Raw genomic sequence first — 25,322 nt, forward strand, 5'->3', positions numbered from 1 at the left:
ATTTTCTATAAAAAGCAGTTGACATTGTGTGGAATATTCAAAATAATGCAAAGAAAATGGTTGTTTTTCAGAATATTCAAAATATATTAGAAAACCTATTTAGTATATTTCTTTTTGAAAAAATAATAAATAAATATGGTTTACAAATTTTCATTTCAGTTGCTTTTGCCAAGAGTAAGTTATTTGACGTTGGTAACTGACAAAGTGAAAAAGCACTTTCAGAAGGTTATGAGACAAGAAGACATTAGTGAGATATGGTTTGAATATGAAGGCACACCACTGAAATGGTGAGTGAATTTTTCTGCATTATTAAGCATTGAGTATATACTAGCTTTAAGAAGGTATAGTGCCTTGAAGCAGTTTTTTAAAAGTTCTATACAAGAAATCACTAGTCTAGCTCTATAATACAGTGAATTTTAAACCAATGCTGGAATATTTTATTGGCAATATTTCTGTCTTCTATTTGGATGCATGGGAGACTGGACAGATTTGTATATTTTCATCAATAGATTTTTTTTATATGGCATAATAGTATATTTGGTTATGGAGTTTTAGTTTTTTATTTTTTTAAGCGTATATTTAAAACGCCCTTATGAATAAGTCACTCTGTGACACTATTCAGTTTTGTTTCTATCTCTAAAATCTTTATAAACAGAACTTTATATACACATGATTACCTAAAGGGGCATCTTTTTTTTTTTTTTTAGTATGAAACTTATTTTATTTCTTTATATTTAAACCTTTAAGACATACATAATTTATCTTAGTATCCAACTTTGTTTAAAAACAGCCATCCCTGACTCTATATTAAATAATTCAACCATTTTACACCTACTTAAAAAGACATCCCTATCACATATTAAATTTTTGTTTTTCCTTTTCATCCTATGTCATAAGAATGTCCAGAGGAACTGAATTTAGTTGACTTATTTAACTGTTTAGAATACCTAGTTGTATTATATGAGAAGGCCAAGGCGGGAGAGAAATATAATTCTACACACTAGTATGTATTTCTAGACTGACTAGTCTCTTTCACTGACCATCAGACTATTTCTACTTGGCTTTGTATTTCCAGTGAAGTTACACTTTCATATCCGCATGGATACCATGGCTTAAAATGCCCTGTACATCCTCAATATACATGTAAATTCATTTATCGACATCATTCGGTGCCTACCGTGTCATGCACCAAGCTAAGGAGTGAACCAGACAAATGCAACTCTTCCTACAATGTGGCATAAATATCTGGTAGAAGACAATCCTTAAAGAGTCACACCAATAACTCAGCACAGCTGTGTTTGGTGTTACGAAGTACAGCATAATACCATTTGCAGGTGAGAAGTCTCGTTTCCCGATCTGTTCACTTGTGCATACTTTGAGTGCACGGCCAATTTCCAATTCCCAATGAAATATACCAGAAGGAACTTGGAGAACTATCTTCAGAGTATTTACAAGATGTCATAGGCTAATGAGAGGAGTAGGAAAAAATAGTTAAAACGAAACCCTAAAATATTAGGCAACAAAGTCCCATCAGCTCAATGCACTTGGAGACAGTCCTTTAAATTCTCAGGTCTATATCCTGAGCAAAGCCAGTCCCATGGCAGATGAGATCCCAAACAAGTTAAATAAGATCAAGAATGTGGCAGAAAGGCAACTCCAATGCAGGATCATTTTGCCTTTTGAAAGGGAAAACCTGTTACTACCTCTTTATGTACTGTGCCCTATTTACCTGGGGTGTCCCTATTCTCTACAATGAATAGGTTTCAAATCTGTAGACAACTGGAAGGAATAATTTTAATAGCTGAAACAAAAAAATTCCTTTATGAGAAAAAGAAAAAAGAAAACCAAAAAACCCACAAAATTTTCCAACCAGCAAATTCTACATGCATTGAGAGGCTACAGATTCACTGACAGTGATTAAACCACAGAGCACCAGTTTTCCAGCTCAAACTGTAAAGGATTTGTTTTTTTTAAATTAAAGTAGATACGTCTGAGGCCATCTAAATATAAGTAATTATTTTTTTTGTAAAAAATTTCTCCCTCGGGGTGGGATAGGGAGGGTGGAAGGGAGACGCAAGAGGGAGGGAACATGGGTACACATGCATACATATAGCTGATTCACTTTGTTACAGAGCAGAAACAAACACAACATTGTGAAGAAACTATACTCCAATAAAGATGTTAAAAAGAAAATTCTCCCTCACTGAACCCATTTTGATGGTAACAAATAAATGTGACTTTATAATAACCTTAAATAAAAACCCAACCTAGGTTTTTTTTTTCAGTACGCGGGCCTCTCACTGCTGTGGCCTCTCCCGTTGCAGAGCACAGGCTCCGGATGTGTAGGCTCAGTGGCCATGGCTTACGGGCCCAGCCGCTCTGTGCATGTGGGATCCTCCTGGACCGGGGCACGAACCCGCGTCCCCTGCATCGGCAGGCGGACTCACTGCACCACCAGGGAAGCAAGGGGCATCTTTTAAACTGATTTTCATATATAGTTGACTACTGTGCTATAAGCACATGTTGTTTAGCCTTGGTTTAGTATTTAAATTATATTGATTTCCTTTTTTTGTGAAAAATAATTTTGGTAGTATATCGGAATACGATTTTTTCAGAAACATTTAAAATAAATATCCTTTTCAGACACATAAATCTGGGCTTATCCATGTATAGATGATGTAATTTTGTACTTCCTCTGTTACTGGGAGCTTTGGTCATTGTGCTTCCAAAAATATTTAATGAAATTGAAGAAATTACAGGGAGAAGAATGTTAAAAAATGATTCAAGATATGCTGAGATATAGGTGTTGAAATGCTGCCATATAGATGTAGTTGAATGAGAAAGATACAGGCTGAGTCAAGCTTTAAGTGAAATATGAAAAATATAAATAGTTTAATAATGGACTTGCTTTTTGAATCTGGGAATAATAAAAAATGAAGAGTTTTAAAAGAGACTTAAAGCAAATAAAAGGAAGCTAGTAGGTGTGTAATAAGTGCAGCTGACTTGAATCCAAGGATTACTTAGAAACAAGGAGTGAACTTTTAGAACTCACCTTGTGCTGATGAATTTCCAAGAGTGGGTAGATTTCTCTTAATAATTTAGAGACATGCAAGGTGATATCTTGTATTGAGTTATGGGTCACATCACTAACCTTTTTTTTCTTTTCTTTTTTTTTTTTTATAACGTTCATTATTTAGTCAAAACAGAATACTGCTTCATAATCACATTATCAGACTCATTATGACTCTTGAATAGTTCTAGACCTCTGGCAGCATAGATAAGTCAATGTTTTCTGTTTCTTTTTATTTCTCAGAAGAATTGGAGGTTTGGGAATGGGAAGGTGGCTTAAAAGAAGTATAAGAGGAGCAAGGATCAGGAGAGTAGAGGGAGAGGAAGGAGGGGGAAAGATTGTGGGTGAGTAGCAGCAAATAGGATATCTCTGTGTTCTTGACAGTTCTATCTGTATTGTAGATGGATGTTGAAATTGTATTGCTTTATGTGTATTAGTTATAGATTCCCTTAAGAACTCACGCGACTGACAGTGGGCTTTTCAGTTTTATCATTGTAAAGCATGGGTTCTCAACAAGGGCCCTACTGACATTTTGGACCCAGATAATTCTTTGCTGTGGGAGAGCTACTCTGTATGTTGTAGTGTTTTTAGCAGCAGCCCTGGTAACCCACTATTGCCAGTTGCACGCCCTTCAGTTGTGATTGTAAAAATGTTGCTAAACGTCCTGGGGCAAGGGGTGCAAAACCACCCCCAGTTGAGAAACTCTGGAAAAGATGGGAAACCTCAATTTAGCTTTTATAGTAAATGATTATTAAGTCATCATCTTTCAGCTGCCGTTTTAATTTATCTTGTGTGGTGATTATTTTTGTATTTGCTATGATTTGTCTTCTGTAAGTTTGTATTCTATATATGATATCAGTAAACAACATTTGGACCCATTCCTCCCTGTTACGACAGAGTGATGATTTTGGCTTCAAGAGACGTGTTCCTACTTTGTCATTATTTATCCCTTCTGAAAGTCTTTTATCAAAGAGTGAAATTATTTTTCCTTTTAGAGAGCTTATCTGAAAGCAATTGTGTGCACATATCTTCAGTTTAGTTTTTGGGGTGTTAGCATAAGCTTTTTATGCATGATACCACTTTCATAGCTGTGTCTTGCTGTACACTCATTGTATTTAATGGCTTTTGATACAACTTTTCCTGTAGTGTTAGGTATTCCATACATTTGAGGAGTGAATAACTTACTGAGGCATGAATAGAATTTAGGACCTCTGGGCTGAGTTCTGATCTTTTCTCTCTTTGCTCCCAACAGTAGCAATTTTCTCTTGTGTGATAAGAGTTATCTTCCTAGAAATAGGCTGTCAATATCTATCTGGCATTTAAGCAGTGGGCTTCCTAGGATAGGATAATCATTGTAGGGAAGCAGCTACCACTGAAGCTTTGTAGGACTTGGACTTTTGAGACCATAAATGTGTCTTAAGCATAGAGGAGCATTTATTTCAGTAGGATGATAATATCTGCCTTATACTTGATTCTTTGGAGTTTTAAGTAAATTCAAGTGAGAAAGGAAATCAAACACCAGTTTAGACAATTCATAAAAGAAGGAAGAAAGCATAAATTGATATTCCTTCTCTCTCTGTAACCCTTTCTCCTATTCATATTAATTATTATTACAAATATTTAATCATCTGTGAGATGCTTGAGCAGGTGCTCTGTACCTTAAGCACCTTAAGCAGTAGCTCGTAAGAGGTGCTACGTAAATGTTTGTTGAATGAAAAAATGAATCTAAATAAGTCTCTTTTTTTTATTGAGAAAACTGAGGCTCAAATAAATAACTTACTCAAATGAGCAAGTAGGACCCTATTTTGAGGGCTCTTTCTGCCATACATGCTGATATTCTGTTTCTTAGTTGTTGTTGTTTTCTCTGATTCTGTATGTTCTAATTACTTATGTTAATTTGTCTATATTAGAATAGAAAAAAAAAAAAGAATAGAAAAGTATTTAAGAACAGTGGTAGGCACATAATGAATACTTAATATGTTGTTGATTTGTAGAGAGATGCCAAGGAGGCCTTATCTGATTAGTGCTTTTAAAAATTATATGGGAAATGGAAAGTGCTGATCTTAATTCAAATTAAGGATCTCTTTTTAAAGAGTGGTTTGAGTTGATTAGTCAGCAGAGGGTGCTCTAACATTGCACTTTACGGGATAAAGTTTCTTGTTACCATAACGCAAGTGTTCAAAATTTGTATTTGTTACTTTTATATTAGGCTTATCTTAAGAGAAAAGTTCTTGGTTCTTCTAAAGAATACTTTGTTAGTATACCCTAATGCTAGTTAGATCTTAGGCCTCCAGGTACAAAATTTAGAAAAAGGTTCTTTGTCAACTGTAAAACAAGTGTCTCTACAAGGATATTATTATTTTGTATAAATTGACTTATTTTCAGGACTGGTTGTTGAAAATGTTGAAACTACCTTTGGAATTAAAAAAAAAAGGCAGCAAATACTGATGTTGATCTTAAATGTAGGCATAATACAGTGACCCAGAATTTAATACTGTACCTATGTGATTTCAAAAGTAAATTTTAACAAAGTAATTTAAACATCTTAATTGTAAATATTGTGCAGGCTCTTCTCTTATGTCCAGTCATTTTTCTAAGGTTGTGCATTTTGAGAATTTTATAAATTATTCTGTAAACTAGATTTTTTGAAATGTGGTTTACTTAGCATTTTATACATGTAGTATCCCTTTAGTTGGTTATTTCTGTACTTTTTCATCCATAAGAATAGGCTTAGAAAGCTGAGAAACACAGCACTGGCCTGTAATTGTCTGTGTTTGTACTATAGACAGAGTAATGCAAAATAGATTGTAATCATTAAATTACTTTGGTTTACGTTTGAGTTAAACCCTTATTCATTAGAATGTAATCCTGTTTTCAGTGAATCACTAATGTAGCAAACTTATGAATAGGATGCATTTATTTCAGTGAAATGGAGTGGAACAATAGTTCTCTAGTATATAGGGAAGATTCCTTTCAATACTGATCTTAAAATACTGGTTTGCTATCTAACTGCAGATGTTTAGACTAGAATGAGCACCCTTGGCTGACCTCAAAGCATATCTGTTACCGCCATGCCATGTGCCAGTATGTATATGTATTTTAGCAGTAATGAAAGGGTAAAGAAGAAACAACTTATGCAAAAAAAAAAAAAAAAAAGAAAATGTTAATTCATTTAGAGAATTGAATTTAGAAAAGGCTAGCGCAATTTAAGGAAGAGAAAGAAAATGAATAAAATGTGAAAGCAGACACAACACTAAATATTCTGGTGCAGTTAATTTTTATAGCGCGGTAGATTGAACCTTTACCAGTTTGGTCCTCTTCTGCGGTATTCCAGGTTCAAATCCTCACCACTTCCTTTTCTTTTAAATTTAGGTTAAATTGGCAGGAGTAGCAATGTAACAGCCAAATGGCTACATTACGATTTACTCACAGTTATGGCTTACATGGTTTCTGTGTTATGGGTTAGGAGCCTCATAACAGAATTACATGGAATATCTGTTTAGAGGAATTGTGCAAATTAGTACTTTGAAATCTTTGACATAAATCAGATAATAGTGTAAGAGAAAGTCAGTACTTTTAATTTTTGCCAGTTCTGTTTTTTAGATTTTCTTGCATATTAATAGATTCATCAGAAATAAGCAATCTTGGAACCAGTTAATTCAGGTGGTGTATTTGTTTGGAGTTAGTATAATACTTGCATCAAAATCATTCTGACATAAGCATCTGCACTGATGATCCACGTATGGTCTATATACTTTGACAATAGATAGAAGTAAATAGTTATTTTACTCCTAAATTTTTCTGGCTTAGTTTTATTTCTAACGATTGTTACAGGATAACTGTTAGCTATTGTATTATTTAGAATGCTCTTATGTTAATATTTTTTATATTTTTAAATCTTAAATATAAGTTTTAGAAATTATCATACTTAAATTTCTATCCTAACCCTTAGTATATCAGGAAAAAGTCATCATCATTTACTTTTTTTTTTTTTTTTTTTTTTTTGCGGTACGCGGGCCTCTCACTGTTGTGGCCTCTCCCGTTGCGGAGCACAGGCTCCGGACGCGCAGGCTCAACGGCCATGGCTCACAGGCCCAGTCGCTCCGCGGCATGTGGGATCTTCCCGGACCGGGGCACAAACCCATGTCCCCTGTATTGGCAGGCGGACTCTCAACCACTGCGCCACCAGGGAAGCCCATCATTTACTATTTGAGACCAATGAACTTTAAAATATATATGTGTGTGTGTGTGTGTGTGTATATATATAAATGTGTGTGTGTAAGTCACTTTATAAATAACTTAGAGAAGTATAAAGGAATGGCATATAACAACTTTATTATAGAAATTTTAATAAGCATTTAAATATAGAAATTCAAATTTTCACTCCATGTTTTCCTGGTTTCAAAGGTATATATATACCAGAAGTGGGCAATGTCCTCAATGCAAGTTACTGCTCATTAGTTGTCAAACATTCAAATAGACTTGTATGAGGTTCCAGCTTGTCATCACTTCTGGCTCTTCTTGCGTTTAACGGCAATACTTTACGAAATTTAAAAAGCCCCAGATCGTGATTTTGTTGTAAAATAATTTCTTTATTACATGAGTAAACATCCTGAATGAGCAGTCCAATTGTTTTTAATTTCTACATCATCTAATTCCTTCCAGTCATCTTTGTGTACAAATCTGGCTTTAATATTTGCCCACTTACAGTCAAGTAAATTGCAGTGTACAAATGGCATTAAAGATAAGAATACTGATACACATCCTTTTAGCAAAATGGAATGGTCTAGGTTCTACTGTATGAAGAAATCCTTTCTTTTGAATGACTAAGTGGATAAGAATGCCATATGTCCTTAGAAATACATTGTTTATGCATTAGTTCTTGAGTTTTATAAAATTCACCTAGGATATCATCATCTAAAGACTCATAGTCTGAAATTTTACTTAAATGATCAGTTTACCAATGTCATTAAAGTCTAAAGTACTGCTATCTGTCTCTTTGCAAAAATCTTTTGATTTATCTAATTATGTAACATCTTCCTCTGTCGATATAGGTGGAAAATAAGACATTTTGAGTTTTCACCTGTATTAATGAGAGATAAAAGCAGACTCCAAAGATGGGGTCTGCATCCTTATTTTATGCTTTTTGGAATATGATATAATGTTTTGGATGACAAAGTAAGAAAATGGAAGAAGGAAGCATTATTATATCTTTCTTCTAGGCATAACATTATTCTTCCAAATTCTTATTATTTTAATCTTTATTTTAGTTAGGAATAATTGATAAGTAATGATGAAATAATCCCTAGAATGATGAAATAGCAAAATGTTTCAAGATAGAGGAAAAAAATAAGAGCACTAAGATACCACAATATATCTTAGATTTGTAGAAGGGTCCAGTGAATTCACATGACAGTTACTAGACAGACTAAGTTTTTTTCTTCTTTTTTCTTAAGTGAGTTTTCTCTGTGATTTTTGGAAGACTTTTAAGAAAGAATAAAAGGGGGGACTTCCCTGGTGGTCCAGTGGATAAGACTTCACCTTCCAGTGCAGGGGGTGCGGGTTTAATCCCTGGTTGGGGAGCTAAGAGCCCACATGCCTCACGGCCAAAAAAATAAAACAGAAGCAATATTGTAACAAATTCAGTAAAGACTTTTAAAATGGTCCATATCAAAAAAATCTTAAAAAAAAGAATAAAAGTTATAAAGTATTAATCTTAAAATAGAGCTGCTCAGAAAAGAAGTTCAGAACCTAAAATTGGGCCCATTGGATCTTCATGGTATACCAAGGGTTAACTATTCTGTGGATCTTTGATTTATGCATTCAGCAGCTATTAGCTACTTTGTTCAAGATTCTGTGTACTTGCAGGCCTTTTTTTTTTTTTTTAATATTGAGGGTAAAAAAATAACTGATTATTATGAGTCTTTTTATGTTTAAATTGTATTCTAACTCAAATACTTGTTATTTATTTTTAAGGTTGTACTTGATTTTATGTGACTGTATAGATTACTTTAAGATAATATTTGATTTAACTTTAGAATTTGTATATAGTTCCATTTGTGAATGGTGGAGAACATGTACAACACTGAATTGCTAGTCATTTTATGGGGTTACTGGTGAATCTATCCAATAGGTCAATAATTTGCTAAAGGGATTCTATAATTATATCTGCAGTGCTGCATCGAGTTTGGAAAGCAGTGTGCTGTATTAGTTTAAGTACCCATATTCATTCTTAACCTTGTTGCACATAACTCAGAGGGACATGAAGACTAAAAAAGGTCTAATTTGTAAAAGTGCAGGGCATTATGTAGAGCCTGTGCAATTTTAAGAGGTCAGAGAGAAAGATCAGAATTGGATAGAATCTATAACTTGTTTATAGTGCAATATTTTTGTGTTTTTTTAAATTAATATTTTTATTTCAGTTTTTAACTGAGACTGGAGTTTTTCCTGATTAGAGAATTTCCTAAAGGAAGCATTCTGTAATTTAGTTAATTCAAGATTTACTTCATATTCATTCCTAGCTATGAAGGATTTGTGTTAGATACTGACTTTCGACTAGAGAGAAGTTTGAGGGTTTTATTAAGAGATACAACACATATATGACTAAAACTACTCACTGTTTTATTTTGCTAGCAGGGCATTCATCTTAAATTCATTCTAAATAAATATATGATCTCTAATGACTGATGATTTTTCCACAATTATATTATGTAGATGTAAGCAAACATAAATAGTATTAGCTAATATTTGAATATTGATCAGGTCATATATTTGGCTCACTCATTTGGAAGGAAATTAGATGTATTTTCAAAGTTTTCCACTCTTAAATTTAGGAGTAATTCACTAATATATAGGAAAGAACGGGACTGTACATAAAACCAGACAGTCTTCTTTTTGTCTTTGTTGGGAGGATTATTTATTCTGATTCACTGATTAAGCTACTTTAGATTCTTTAAAAGGATGTAAAAAATAAGGTTTGTCCACTGAAATCTGCAAGGTTTGTATTATTAACTTGTTTGTTACTAAATAATTTGCTTCACTGTGAGTAATGGTTATATTAGGAAATGTTCTCTCGTTTAGGAAGTCCCAAATTTATTATTTTATTATTAGGCTACAGAAGAATATTCAGTGACTTTGGAAAATGTTCACATATTGTTATATGAAAAAAGCAGGTTATAGCAGTCTGTAAAGGATAAGCCTAATGTATATTTAGATATGTATGCATAAAGAAAAGACAGGAAATTTATATACTGTAATGTTAATAGTAATAGGTACAAAATAGGTGATTGCATGCTCTTTTAGGTGCTCTTCTCAGTTCTTAACATTTTCTAAAATTTTGAGTTTTTTTTTAACATCTTTATTGCAGTATAATTGCTTTACAATGGTGTGTTAGTTTCTGCTTTATAACAAAGTGAATCAGCTATACATATACATATGTCCCCATATCTCCTCCCTCTTGTGTCTCCCTCCCTCCCACCTTCCCTATCCCACCCCTCTAGAAAAAAACTGGTTGCCCAATATGAATGCTTGGATGATAATTAGATGTGACAGTACTGTGACATAACCGTGCTCATGGCTGATAAAAGGTGCCTTAGTACAATTTCATTATGTATATTGAGGATTCCCTGGGGAATGGTATGGTTAGAAAAAAAAACAAAACACCTGATGCCTAGAAACTATGCCATATTAGCCCAGGCAAGTAACTGTGTAAAACATTACCTTTCTGTGATTTGTGGTTGAAGTCTCCTGATGTTTGATGTTGAAACATGCTGGAAATTTATTTTGGAGTTGTAGTTTAACTGTAAATATTTATTTTATCTTAAAATATACTCTTTCATTTTTAGGCATTATCCAATTGGTTTGCTCTTTGATCTTCTTGCATCAAGTTCAGCTCTTCCTTGGAACATCACAGTACATTTTAAGGTATAGTTTAAATACCATTTCCCATTTGTCCCACTTGTGGTACTACTTAGTAAGTAGACTTAGAGTAGAATTTTTTTTTTAAGTTGTTTATTGCTTTTCCCATGATACTTTTTATTTGCTAAGCTGCCATTAGTGTTTATAAAATGCCTTTCAATTTCTTCTTAACTCTTGACAGAACCATTTAAACATTTAACGTATAAGTGCCTATTCTTTGTTGGAGCTGGATGCACTATGTTTAAAATTTATAATATTTTGGAATATTTATATTCATTATAAAAAAAACCTCAAATAGGAAGAACAAAATTCTGAGTGCATGTGGGCATGGGAATGGGGAAGGAGGCAACCTAACACTGAGTAACTCTAAGGCTCTTTTGATGGAATGAAAAGAAGCATTAGGAGACAGAAATACAAAGACTTGATTTAAGTCTGTTTTGAGAAATATTAATTCCTGTAGTTTTTAAGAGTCCAGACTAGATTTATTGTAACCTAATTTTGTCTCATTATTTTATAAAAATCTCATCACTCTTTCTCACTAAACACCCTGATTCTCCATCCTCCACCCCACAAGCGAGTACCGCTGAAGGATTGAACCCCCTCTATTAATTGCTCACTAGGCAGTGATTCTCAAATGGTGACATATAGTGGGAGGGAGACATGCTAAGAGTTTGAAAAGTCATTTAGGTGTCTGATTTGCTTTCCCATTAGGGTCACTTATTCAAAGTCATTGCCCAAAGGCTCACCCAGTCTTCCTAAGTTACTTTCCTTTCCGTTTTACTGAAAGTGGATTTGTGGGGCATTTGCATTTATTTCACTGTTATTTGCACTGATATACTTTGCACAGCACCATGCTACCACAGATGTTAGTTACCACGGAACCATACAGAGTGAGGACATGGTTCTAATATGCATGAGTTTCAGTTACCATGAAGAACAGGGACTACCTGTATGTATAATAATTTAAATGTAGAATGGTAGGAAGGTAAAACTACTCCAAGTATAATAAGTGTAGAGGTTCCATATTGCCTAACAGGTCTTTCCCATTATGTTGAAAAGCATTTCCAGTAATTGATTGTGTGTGTGTGTGTGTGTGTAGAATGCACTCTAAAAGACTTTGAAATCTAGGTTAAAATATATCATAGTTACCCACTTATTTATTCATTCAACAAATACTGAGAGCCTGCTGTGTGCCAGCCACGCACTGTTCTCGGAGCCTGGGATATACGAGTGAATGATACAAAAGATACTCAAACAAATTTTATGGTACCTAGTTGGCATTGCCTGTTAGGCCGTCTGTAATTATTGGTTGAATTAGTTGATGGATTGTAATAATGATAGGAAAGGCTTAGAATTCTTATGATTGATATAGTGTTATGGTTCTCAGAGTGCTTGATGGACCCAGATCCATGGGGATTCCTATTTCCATAATAATATTAAGATGCTATTTGCCCTTTCCACTGTGTTTGAATTTGTACTGATCTGCAAAAGCGATGGTGAGCAAAACTTTTGGCACCTTAGCACAGAGCAAGGCCCTGTACCAAAATGTGCTAGTGGTCGTTGTATTCTTCACCACCACACACTAGGCCTGTCCTGGGTGAAGCAGTACAAATTATTAGTTATTATTAATCTTGACTCTTAAGTACATGTCTTTTTAATCTCATGTGGTGAAATGGGAATACACATAAAGCACTTCTGCTGTGTGCCAAATACGATGGTTGTCTTAAGGAAAAGCATTGTGCCCTTGTTTACTTTGAGAGCTACATGAGCCACTTTTCTCACGAAACAGCATTTTTTATTTGAAAGAGTGACTGACAAACTGTGTTTATTCACACTTGGGTATTTGTTAGTTTCTTTAAAACAAACAAAGTGACCTCATTGCAGAGAAAACAACTGACAGTATTTGTTTCCAATAATAAGATTTGCACTTTAAGTGAAAATTAGAATTTTAGAAAACATGTATCTGTCACCATGAGCTTGACAGCTTTATTATTCTCGAAGAATTTTCTGATGAGATTGGTGGTCATTTTAGCAAATTGATTTTTAAGAAATTTTATATAGTGAAACGTGAAAATGTTTGGAGAAGGCCTACCTTAACTCAGTAAACAGATACTTCCAAATGATCAATGAATTATGTTGAGAAATTATGCATGTGTGAAAGATCTGTTCAAAGTGCATGGCTGGCATCAGGAATTTTAATGTAACAGAGGTCAAAATGTTTATTGATGTGTTTTCAGATTCCACATTAATGTTATAATAAGCTAACTGAATTGATGCAGTATCAAAAAAGAATATCCATAAATCTGAAAACACTATTAAAATACTACTTTTTCCAACTACATATTTTTATAAACCTGTATAATTACATACTTTAACCAAAACAACTGCATAGTATTGAATGTGGAAGCAAATAAGATAACTCCATCTACTTCCCATTAAGCCAGATGTTATAAAGATATTTGCAAAACTATACAGCAGTGCCGGTCTTCTCCCTAAATTGTTGTTGTTGTCGTCCTGAAAAATATAGTTATTTTTCACAAAAATACAGTTTTTGTGTTGACAGGTAATGGGTTTATTCTTTTTTTTCTTTTTTTTGCGGCACGTGGGCCCCTCAGTGCTGTGGCCTCTCCCGTTGCGGAGCACAGGCTCTGGACGCGCAGGCTCAGCGGCCATGGCTCATGGGCCCAGCCGCTCCGCAGCATGTGGGATCTTCCCGGAACGGGTCACGAACCCGTGTCCCCTGCATTGGCAGGCGGACGCTCAACCACTGCGCCACCAGGGAAGCCCTGGGTTTATTCTTGATATTTTAAAATGAATTGCTCTTTGGGATCCTTAGTAGGTCATACATTGTCTTCCCCGATGGAAAGTTTTTTAGAGAAATTAAATAGAAAGCAGAATGTTAGAGGATGTTTTAAATTTGCTCCAACTACGGCGTGTTTCTGTCAGCTGCTCTTACTCTTTCTGTCCCTGGCCTGTGTTGGAGGAAAATTATTGCCCAGATTTCTTTCTCCCTATACTAAGTTCCCTTTATTTAGGGTTATAAGACCTGGTTTACCACAAAGGTCGTCCTCAGGTATTTAATTGATAGCTTATACGGACTGATGTAGGCCCACATCCCCTTGTAGTGCCTTACGGCTTTTGATTGATTATAATGAAACTGAGTAAGCATTAAATTTGCAGGTAGAAAAGCAATGCTTTTAGATTGAGGAAGCAAGTTTTCTTTAAGTTTCTAGAAAATAGTTTCTCATCAACAGGTTAAATTTATCGAGTGACAACTTTCTGTCAGTTGATGCATCAGTATTTTATCTTTTATGATTTTGTATCAAGTGTGTCAGATGATGTGTATGCTTTAACCAGACTGCTTAGAATTTTTATTTTACAGTTGCTTTCAAAGATACTGATTTTAATTAGATTTTGTGCAACACTGAAGTCTCCAAGAGACTCCCCCACCTCCATCACACACATTTCTGTCAGTTCATAGTTCACCTGAATTCTTGGGGGAGAAAACCTGTTAAAAATTTTTCGAAAGGACATATTTTCTCTAATTTTTAACTGACTTTGATGCTTGTCATTTGAATAGATTCATAATGTTTATAGTAAATGAATTTTAATGTCTAGAGCAGTGCTTTTCAAAATTTAACATACGTACAAATCACATGTGTGTCTTGTTAAAGTGCAGATTTTGATTCTGATTCCATAGGTTTGCGCTGAGGGCAGAGGTTCTGCATTTTTAACAAGTTCGCAGTGCTGTTGATGCACCAGACCATGGGTTGAATAACAAGAGTTTAGAAAACAATGCAGGTTTAAAAGTTAGTATTGGACTTCCCTGGTGGCGCAGTGGTTGAGAATCCGCCTGTCAGTGCAGGGGATACGGGTTCGAACTCAGGTCCGGGAAGATCCCACATGCCGCGGAGCAGCTAAGCCCGTGCGCCACAACTACGGAGCCTGCATTCTAGAGCCCGCAAGCCACAACTGCTGAAGCGTGTGTGCCTTGAGCCTGTGCTCCACAACAAGAGAAGCCACCGCAATGAGAAGCCCATGCAGCAGCATGAAGAGTAGCCCCCGCTCGCCGCAACTAGAGAAAAATCCGTGCGCAGCAACAAAGACCCAACGCAGCCATAAATAAATACATTTATTTTTTTTTAAAAGTTAGTGTTGCTGGGCTCACCGCCGCCCTAGGTCGTGGTCTCGTTGTTGTTCCCAAGGCTTCAGCATTCATGATGAACTTACTTCAGATTGTGCGTGACCACTGGGTACATATACTTGTCCCTGTGGGATTTGTCGTTGGATGTTACCTAGACAGAAAGAATGATGAAAAGCTAATTGCCTTCCGGAACAAGAGTCTGTTATATAAAAGGGAATTAAGACCCAGTGAAGAAGTCACCTGGAAGTAAAGGCTGCTGCTGAATTACAGAATGTTCACAGTTTTTAAATTATAAGAGAAATAAAAACACATTCATTACTTAAAAAAAAAAAAAAGTTAGTGTTGTGTACAAAACCAAAAGGTTGTAAAGGATGATTCAGAAAATTGTTTTTGTAGGAATTTTTATATTATTTTTTGAATTCTGAGAGAGAAATATTATGCAATTGTAAAGTGTTAACTACTTTAAAACATGTAGATTTACTTTGCTTTCTTTTCCTGTTTACCAAAACAGGAATGAAAAAGGTATCTTCTTCATGGTTTTCTTAATTAGCTTCAAGGACATTTTTGATTCCTAAATCTGATTAGCCTCCTGAGAAAATTATTTTATTTCTCTTTCCTCAGCTTTTATTTTTTAAAATTCAAACCTGTGTTAGAAAGATTGAGAGTCGAACACCCACATACCTTTCACCTGGATTTGCCAATTGGTATTTTGCTACCTTTGCTTTATTTCTCTCTGATTTTTTATTTGCTATTTTATTATTCCTATAAGCATTTTGCTTGCAAAGCTGCATTATAATCAAAAGGTTGCGTACAGCGTGTGCAGTTTTAAAAGAGGCAAGTTAGTAGTGTGATTCAGAAATTTAGTAGCATCGAATGAGGAGAGTGGGCTCTTTAAAATGCTCAGGTCTATTGCATATCTATCCTAAAAAAAAATTAATGGAGTAAAAAAAACCCAACAACAATTCAGTGTTTTTCTTTTTCTCTTAATGGTGCTAAACTGATTTATTTAGGTTTTGAAAAGAACAGACATTTAAATTTTGAATCTTGACAGTGATTATTAGGGGTCAGAGCTCACATTTGCTAGGCAAAATTGGGTCAGCATTAAGGTAGGTGTTTCTGTGTAAAACATTGCTGAATGATTGTGACCAGACAAACTTAGGTTTTTGGGTCAAGGCACTCTGTCTTTCCTACGGTGCATGGGAAGGCACTACCACTGGTCCTGACTATACTTGTGGGACCGACCACACCCTTTTTCTGATGGACAAGTTTTCTTACTAGGCCAAGAGCCACTGTGTCTCTCTCTAAGGTAATTTACCATGTCCCTGCTCCTTCTACTGTGTGTTGATGACATAGATCTGAGGTAGCTTTCCTTGTTCTTAAGTGCACTTCATGGTCTCCCCTATGCTTCTGCTGCCTGTACTTCCCAGCTCTATATATTGGTGGCTGTCTTGAAGTATTTTATCAATAGTGTATTATATTATCTGTCTATCACGGTGGGACAGGTCACCAGAAATGTAGCAGCTTAAAACAGCACACATTTATTATTGCACAGTTTCTGTGGGTCAGGCTTACCTGGATCCTCAGCTTAGTGTCTCACAAGGCTGTAGTCAAGGTATTGACTGGCCTGTATTCTTGCCTCGAGACTTGAGAATCTGCTTCCAAGTTCACTCAGGTTGCTGGCAGAGTTCATTTCTTTGTGATTGTGGGACTAAGGGATGTATCTTCTTGTTGACTGTTAGCTAGAGGCCATACTCAGCACCTACAGGCTGCTTGAAGTTCCTTGCCATGTGCATTTTCCCAGCATAGTAGCTTACTTCATTGAGTCAACAAAAAAAGCCTCTAGAGCTAGTCTGTTAGCAAGACCAGAGTTACATAACATGACTTAATCACAGGAGTAGTATCCCATAATCTCTGCCACATTTTTTTTTTAATTTTTAATTTATTTTTGGCTGCTTTGGGTCTTTGTTGTTGTGTGTGGGCTTTCTCTAGTTGTGGCGAGCGGGGGCTACTCTTCGTTGTGGTGCACGGGCTTCTCATTGCGGTGGCTTCTCTTGTTACAGAGCACGGGCTGTAGGCATGCAGGCTTCAGTAGTTGCAGCACGTGGGCTCAGTAGCTGCGGCACACAGGCTCTAGAGCGCAGGCTCAGTAGTTGTGGCGTATGGGCTTAGTTTCTCCACGGCATGTGGGATCTTCCCGGACCAGGGATTGAACCCGTGTCCCCTTTATTGGCAGGCGGATTCTTAACCACTGTGCCACCAGGGAAGTCCCTTTGCCATATTCTTTTGATTAATGCAGATCACAGGTCCTACCTACACTCCAGGGGAAGGGATTACAGAAAGGTGTGGACACCAAGAGGTTGAGATCACAGAGGGTCACACATACTTAAAACTTCATGAAATAAGGTTTGTTTAGTCATTAAATTATGTATCAAATATTTATTGGGGTTAACATCTGCTTTCATCTCTGACAGTAAGTGGATTGTATTTTTCCTCTAGTCATAAGCAGCTATACAGCCAGACAAAGTATATGAAATAGAGCTGTTTTCAGGCACTGGATGTAGCGAGAAAGAGAACAAATTAGGTGAGCCCCACGTTTAGCCCATCTCTGTGCTTCAGGGTAATTGGCTAACTATGTCATGGGGAGTGGAACTCAAGCAGAGCAAGGAAGTTCTACTGAACTGAGGGTGCAGAGATTGGAGTTTTGGGCTGCTGAAGCAGCTGGAACTTGTTAGGTTGTTGAAGAAGAGGGTACATACAGAAGTATGAGTTCCCCAAGAGTGCTTGGCTGAGGGTTGGGCTGCACACATGTAGGTGATGTTCCTTAAGGCCTAGTAGAGAGTGCATGTTAGGGGGTTAAAAGTGGGAGAAATATCATAATACCTGGAGATGTTGGATTTCAGCCCATCCAGAGTGGAGAAAGACCTAGTTAATATACTGGATAGTAATCTTAGATTCCTGAAAGGCTGTGCTTTTGGAAAGGTTTGGCAAGTTATGGCCCGTGTGCCAAATCTGGCCCACTGACTGTTTTTATATGTCCTGTGATCTAAGGATGTTTTTTATATATGTTAGTGGCTGAAAAGAAATTAAAAGAATAATATTTTGTGACATGTGAAAATGATGTGGAATATAAATTCTAGTGACCATAAATAATGGCTGGATGCAGCCAACCATGCTAATTCATTTACATACTGCTTTTGGACTACAACAGCAGAGTTGAGTGCTTGCGATAGACATTGTGTGGCCCACAAATAATACATTTACCATCCTGCTCTTTACAAAGTTTAACTCCTCTTACAGAGTAAGGATTGCTCTAGATCTGCCCTAATAAAGCCTAAAATTAAGCCTTTTTAAGATCAAGGAGAGGCTCCAGGCAGAACAAACTCAACAAGAAAGACAGTATAATCTAGAATCCTTATACCATATTCACAGTGTTTAGCATATAATCGTCTATTACTAGACATGCAAATAAGAAGGGAAACTTGAACCACATCAAGGGGAAAAGTGCTGTCAGTAGACATTGACCCTGAGATAACCCACATTTGGAATTAGCAAAAAATGAATTAAAGCAACTATTAAAAACTCAGTGACTTAAGGTAACAAAATTGCAGAACTGAAAAGAACAGTATCTGAAATTAAAAGTTCACTGATGGACTTAACAGTGAATTGGAGATGGCATAAGAAAGCTTCTGTGAACTTGACAGATCCATAGAAATTATCCAATGTAAAGAACTGAGAGAAGAAAATTGGAGGGAGGTAGGGACAGAGTCCCAATGACTTCTAGGATAAATCAAGCAGTCTAACATACATGTAATTGGACTCCTAGAAGGAAAGGAAGGAGGGCATGGGTCAGAAAGAAAATTTTAAGAAATATGATTTGACTCACATTTCCTGGTTTCAAAGCAACAGTAAACACAACTACATGGTACCAGCAACTAAAGTACAAGCAGCCAAAGAAAAAAATAGATAAATTGGACTTCATCAAGATGAAATACTTTCTGTGCTTCAAAGGAAGTGAAAAGATAACCCACAGAATAGGAGAAAATATTTGCAAAATTATATACTTAATATGGTCTGGTGTCCCGAATATATAAAGAACTGTTAGAATTTAGTAATAAAAAGGTAAATAACCCAATTAAAAATGGAAAAAGGATTTGAGTAGACATTTCTCCAAAGAAGATATATAAATGGCCAGTAAGCATATGAAAAGAAACCAAGCATAATTATTTATAGTTGCCAAGACATGGAAAAAACCTCAGTGTCCATCAACAGATGAATGGATAAGGAAGATATGGTATATATTTATATATACAATGGGATACTACTCAGCCGTAAAAAAAAATGAAATTTTGCCATTTGCAGTGACATGGATAGACTTGGAGGGCATTATGCTAAGTGAAATAAGTCAGAGAAAGATAAATACTGTATGATGTCACTTATGTGTGGAATCTAAAAAATAGGATAAACTAGTGAATATGACATAAAAGAAGGAGATTCACAGATATAGAGAACAAACTAGTGGTTACCACTGTTGGGGGAGAGGAGACATAGAGGTGGGGGAAGTGGGAGGTACAAACTCTTGGGTGTTAGATAGGCTCAAGGGTGTACTGAGCAACACGAGGAATATAGCCAGTATTTTGTAATAACTGTAAATGGAAAGTAACCTTTAAAAATTGTATAAAAATAAAAAATGAAAAAACCCACAAAACCTCATCATAATTAGTCATTAGGGAACTGCAAAGAAATACCTCAGTGAGTTACCCCTTCATGCCCACTAAAATAGCTATAATCAAAATGTTGGACAATAACAGGTGTTGGAGAGAGTGGGCTAATCGGTACTTTTCATATGTTACATGTTACTGTTGTGAATGTAAAATGCTGGAGCTGCTTTGGAGAAAAATCTGGCAATTCCCTCAAATGCCATATGACCCACCAACTCCATTCATAGTTATATACACAAGGGAATTGAAAACGTACGTCTACCCATCAACTTGTACGTGGTTGTTCATAGCAGCTTTAGTCATAAGAACCAAGAAGCGGAAGCAATCCAGATACTTATCAGCTGATGAATTTATTTACAAAATGTATATTCATACAATGGAATATAGTTTGGCCATAAAAAGGAACGGAGTGCTGTTACATGCTGTAGCACAGATGAACCTTGAAGCATCATACTGAGCCCGAGCAAAAGGAGGCGGACTCAAAAGGCTGCACTTTATATGATTCATCATATGAAACATCCAAAATATGCAAATCCATGGAGACAGAAAGTTGAGTAGTGGTTTTCGAGAGCTGGAGGGAGGACAGATATTCAGGATCGTTGGAGCAGAGACTGTATGTGGGAGAGAAGGGAAAGAGAATGGAGGATGTGAAATGCGAGTAAGAGATTATGCTGGAGAGGTTAGCAGAGAGAGGAATCATTCGAATGTTGAAAGCATTAGAAGTTTGATTTTATCCTGAAAGTAGAACAGAGCAGCTGAGTGAGAAGACCAGATTTGCATTTTAGAAAGATCACCATGACTCCAAATGTGAAAAATGAATTAAAGAGGGTAAGATTTTGGGCATGGGATCCAGTCACAAGGTTTTTGAGAAGTTTCACATAGTTGTTAATTTGTACTAGGAAAGTGGCATTGAGAAGTTTCACATAGTTGTTAATTTGTACTAGGAAAGTGGCATTGGGAATGTTGAAAGTGAATGGATTCAGATCTATTTAGGATGTAGATTCAACAGAACTTGATTGGATGTGGGAGACGGGGAGAAGGAGGAATCAGCAGTACATGGGAAATGTTTTTTTGTTTTGCTCTATTGTCATAATAGAGCTTGTAATATTATTATTAATAGACTGAAAAGGCTTTTTTCCCCACTAACTTTGTAAGTAGTTTTAGTGTTTTGTTTAGTGTTATTTGGTTATCTCTGATGCGTCTGGACATACTCCAGACTGCCTGGGTTAATATTTTAATTAAAGGACACAGGTAATAATATATAAGTAAATGGAACCTTTCAGGAAAAAAGTGAAATTAGATCTAGTTTATTAGGATTCTGACTTGAAAGATTAATGAAAGCAAGTAAACATGGTGTTAAAGTCGCTGCCTTTATTTGCAAGAATTTGGACTGAAAAGGTATGCACTTAAACACAACTGCTCATGTATATGAGAAGAGATTTAGAAATGTAATGTAACAAATCAAGATTCTGCTTGTAATTTTATTGTGAAGCTTTCAAAAAAAGGATTTCCCACCCCAGCCCAAGCTAATCATGGAAAGAAGAGCATTTCATGAGCAGAAGCTGTGGGGGCTTTGGCTGAGACATCTGACACTGTATTCATTGCCACAATTAATTCAACTGCTATGGCTGCCTAAGCAGGTATCTCCGTTTTTCTGTTACTGCTCTCATGCTTCCCCTCATTTCATTAACGAGTTCATCTGGAGATAGGGCATTCTCTGTTGAAGGGTAGGTGTACAAACATGCACTCTCTTAACAGACCCCTCTTTTGCTATAAAGACTAGGCATTTGGAATTGTCAGCTATCAATTACAGGTGTCAGCATTGGTTAAGTTTAGAAACCTGCAAAGCAGTGGAAGTCTGGGAAAAGGAAAACCTCAGTACCTTCTCTGGTTACAAGAGCCATTGAAGGAATTAGCAGCCTATGCTGATGCAACACTAAAAAATGGCGGGATTTTTTTCCTCCTAATTTTTCAAACCAGTGGTTTGAGAGATCCTAACTCCTTTTTTTCATAATCAGCTTGCATACAATTTTAAGAAATTCTAACGGTATTTAAGCTTAAATAGGTCATAAATTAAAGTACATGAAGACAATATTTTCTTTGGAATATGAACTTTTATATTTTCTGCCACTCATTCATAACCAAAGTGGATAATTAGCAGTGTAGTGAACTGTACAACAGGGGTCCCCAGCCTGTTAGGAACCAGGCCGCACAGCAGGAGGTGAGTGGCGGGCAAGCGAGCGAAGCTTCATTATCCCCTGAACCTCCCCCACCCGCCCGCCCAAATCCCTTCCCGGGAAAAACCGGTCCCTGGTGCCAAAAAGGTCGGGGACTACTGTACAATAACTGAAAAAGCCCTTCTAGACTTCCCTGGCGGTCCAGTGGCTAAGACTCCGCCCTTCCACTGCAGGGGGTTCAGGTTCTATCCCTGGTTGGTTGGGGAGCAAAGATCCCACATGCTGCACGCCTAAAAAAGTAAAAAATAAAGAAAGCATTGGTCTGAAAAAGCCCTTCTAATTTTATAGATCAAGTATAACAGAATTGAAATTTTCTTAAGTCATGATGCTAATCATTATCATATTGCTAATCCATTTGACTGTAATAGAATTGATATGATGTACACTTAATTCTTTGTCCTGGTCAGGAATCCAGGGCAAATCCCTTCAGTCTAGCTGATTCAAAGCAAATACAGCTGATTGTAAAGTTGCTTAAGGCAGGGACACTCTCTGTGCTGTCCATATCCTCTCTCATCTTTTAGTTTTATCTGTCCCTCATACTCTCCTTTTGCCTTTTCATTCTTAAGACATTTTATATTTTCTCCTATTCTTTGCCTTTGTGTGCCTGTGTTTGAAAGTATCCATCTTAATTCTTTATGGACTTCTAGTTCAAGAGCACCATGAAACTGGAATCCATTTGTACCTAGAGAGACAATTTGATTGACTCAGCTGTTTCCTTCTGCTCTAGGCAACTGTGACTAGCGGGTAGTTATATAGTGGCTTACCGTTTACTCAGCAGAAACTGTGAGACTGGATTCTATGAAAATAGAAGGAGGTGTGACTGATTATTTGCGTTTAAAAAAGTTGCTTTAGGAGATAGCCATAGGTAGTCAAGTGCCTTTTCCTTTGGTAGGAGGGCATCTATGGTAAATTTCCTAATCATTCAGGAGCTTTCCATGACTTGGATAATTGAATGTTGTCTATTAATAACATGAGTAGGGTATAACTAATGTTATTTTCTACCATTATTATTTGATTCCATTTTTATTAAAGGACTTACAGAACAATGTCTTTTTTTGGTAAGATAATGTTCGAATATAATCATTAAGTACATGTTTAGGTCTTAGGGAGGAAGTGGTATTGCATGGTGGTTTAAGAGCTGGGACTGTTGAGTCAGACTAATTCTAGCTCCACCACCAGCAAGCTGTACAATTCCATCCACTCCCAGAGCTTTATTTATATATTTTTTATCTGTAAGATAGCAATAACAATAGTGTTTACCTCAAGAGTTGTTAGGTAAATTAAATGATTTAATCCATATTACAGTCTTAGTACAATGTTTGTCACATACTAAGCGTTCAGGTAGCTATCATTGTTAATATCTTTCTTTTTTTTCGGTGAAAAGTACATGTCATCTCATTTACATTACTGCTTATTTATCCAATGATCATTGCCTCAACTGCCTAAAAGATTCAGTGAAGGTAAAGAATGTAAATTTAGCTATTTGACCTTACATTTTAACAGCTTTGTTAAGCTCTAATTGACCTAAAGGAAACTATGCATGTTAAAAGTGTACACTTTGATAAGTTTATACTGCCGTTTATATATTTGTTTACCTGTTGACACTTAGGTTGGTTCCTGTGTTTTTACTGCTACAAATAAAGCTGCTGTGAACATTCATGTACAAGTCTTTGTGTAGACATATGCTTTTATTCCTCTTAAGTAAATACCTAGTTGTAGAATGACAGGATCAGATGGTAGGTGTCTGCTTTTTTAGAAGAAACTACCAAACTGTTTTCCACAGTGTTTGTACCATTTTACATTTCCATCCACATTCTTGACAATACTAGGTATGGTCAGTCAAAAAGCTATTTTTAAATTTCTTGTTCTTTCATATCTTTTTTCATGTTGTATAAATGCATACCATATCACATAAGGATTATTTGGAAAAAGTGCAGAATATGCCAGACAGCTAAAGATTTTTAAGTTAATTTTAAAAAGTATTTGGAGTTATACTAAAATCTCTTTATTGCAAAGGTAAGAGGTGGTTTGCTTAAAATATTGGAAAATTGCAGGAGATAACAGTTCTTTGAAGAGCTAATTTTGTAATGTGTGTACATGTTTTATATGTGTATTTTTTCTTCCTTTGATAGAGTTTTCCAGAAAAGGACCTTCTGCATTGTCCATCTAAGGATGTAATTGAAGCTCATTTTATGTCTTGTGTGAAAGAAGCGGATGCTTTAAAGCACAAAAGTCAAGTAATCAATGAAATGCAGAAAAAAGATCACAAGCAACTCTGGATGGGTTTACAAAATGGTAAATATAACGATGTTTAATTTCATAATACCACTTTATGAAGTAACTATAATCCTGTGAGTAATTGGTACATCTTAGGGTTGGTGATACAAGTTTAAATTCCAGCCTCTGTGCACAGAATTTCACGAAGAAGCTACCTTTGGTCATACCTTTCTTACATTGTACCCTTCTAGCATCCCTCTCTTCCTGGATTCCCTAGCATTAGACAGATTGCTTTGCCCATAATATAAGACAGTATAAACTTCCTGTGTTTAGCTTCTGGAAAAAGTGCCCTTAGTCCTAGTCACGATCCTTCTGGAATTGCAACTGAATACCCTGTGTATGTACCAAAATACCTCCGCCTGGGTAGGGCACAATCTCTAGTCTCTGCTTTCTCAGAACAGGAAGCCTTGCTTTGTGCTCAGATTCTCTCTCTCCTGGCTGGGATTTAGAAAATACGCTCAAGGAAAAAGCTGAGGGGAATCTGCAATTTACTGATGTATTCTTCTTCTCTTAGCCATCATAGTTCCTTAATCTTGCCTGCATTGATTGCCCTCCAGTGCCTACACACAGTTCTGTATGCAGGCAGTTCTCACTTTACATGGGTCAAATATGCATGAATTTCAGTTAACATGCTTTAGTTAAATAATGCCAGTTCCCCAACAATGTGAGTCAGATTTCGTTTGTCATTGTGTATTAACTGTGAATAATCACATAAAGTACAATTACGTAAGAGTTAGCTCTTCGGTTCAGTCATTATGTAACAACAGATACATGTCATGATCAGTGACCGGTCACTTTCTTCAGTGTCTGTCAGTGAATCGTCGTTATGCCGCTGTTATTTAATTCACTCACAGACAGCAAAGCATGCAGTTGTGTTGCCTCCTTGTGTCCATTGATAAGCCCACATAACATTTTGTAAAACTGGATAATGGAAAGAGGGAATTAGCCAAGAAAGATGA

General features: G+C 36.1%; 2 protein-coding genes across 8 annotated transcripts in view; both read left to right on the forward strand.

The window, feature by feature from the left end:
* Nucleotides 1-25,322, forward strand: part of ATG5 (autophagy related 5) — a 118,556-nt gene that overhangs the window by 14,732 nt on the left and 78,502 nt on the right. For 5 of the 7 annotated variants that reach the window (XM_032651310.1, XM_032651306.1, XM_032651304.1 and 2 more), the window contains exons 3-5: nucleotides 160-287; nucleotides 10,915-10,993; nucleotides 24,219-24,381. In XM_032651310.1, the coding sequence (XP_032507201.1) occupies nucleotides 160-287; nucleotides 10,915-10,993; nucleotides 24,219-24,381 (370 nt within the window). The remainder of the gene's footprint in view (nucleotides 1-159; nucleotides 288-10,914; nucleotides 10,994-24,218; nucleotides 24,382-25,322) is intronic. The other 2 variants (XM_032651309.1, XM_032651307.1) reach the window with 1 other exon arrangement.
* LOC116763498 (NADH dehydrogenase [ubiquinone] 1 beta subcomplex subunit 1) lies at nucleotides 15,167-15,466 on the forward strand. The gene has a single exon (XM_032651311.1). It carries the CDS (start codon nucleotides 15,205-15,207, stop codon nucleotides 15,379-15,381), a length of 177 nt encoding a protein of 58 aa, XP_032507202.1. The 5' UTR covers nucleotides 15,167-15,204; the 3' UTR covers nucleotides 15,382-15,466.

Source organism: Phocoena sinus, chromosome 12, assembly GCF_008692025.1.
Source record: "Phocoena sinus isolate mPhoSin1 chromosome 12, mPhoSin1.pri, whole genome shotgun sequence".
NCBI classification, from domain to species: domain Eukaryota; kingdom Metazoa; phylum Chordata; class Mammalia; order Artiodactyla; family Phocoenidae; genus Phocoena; species Phocoena sinus.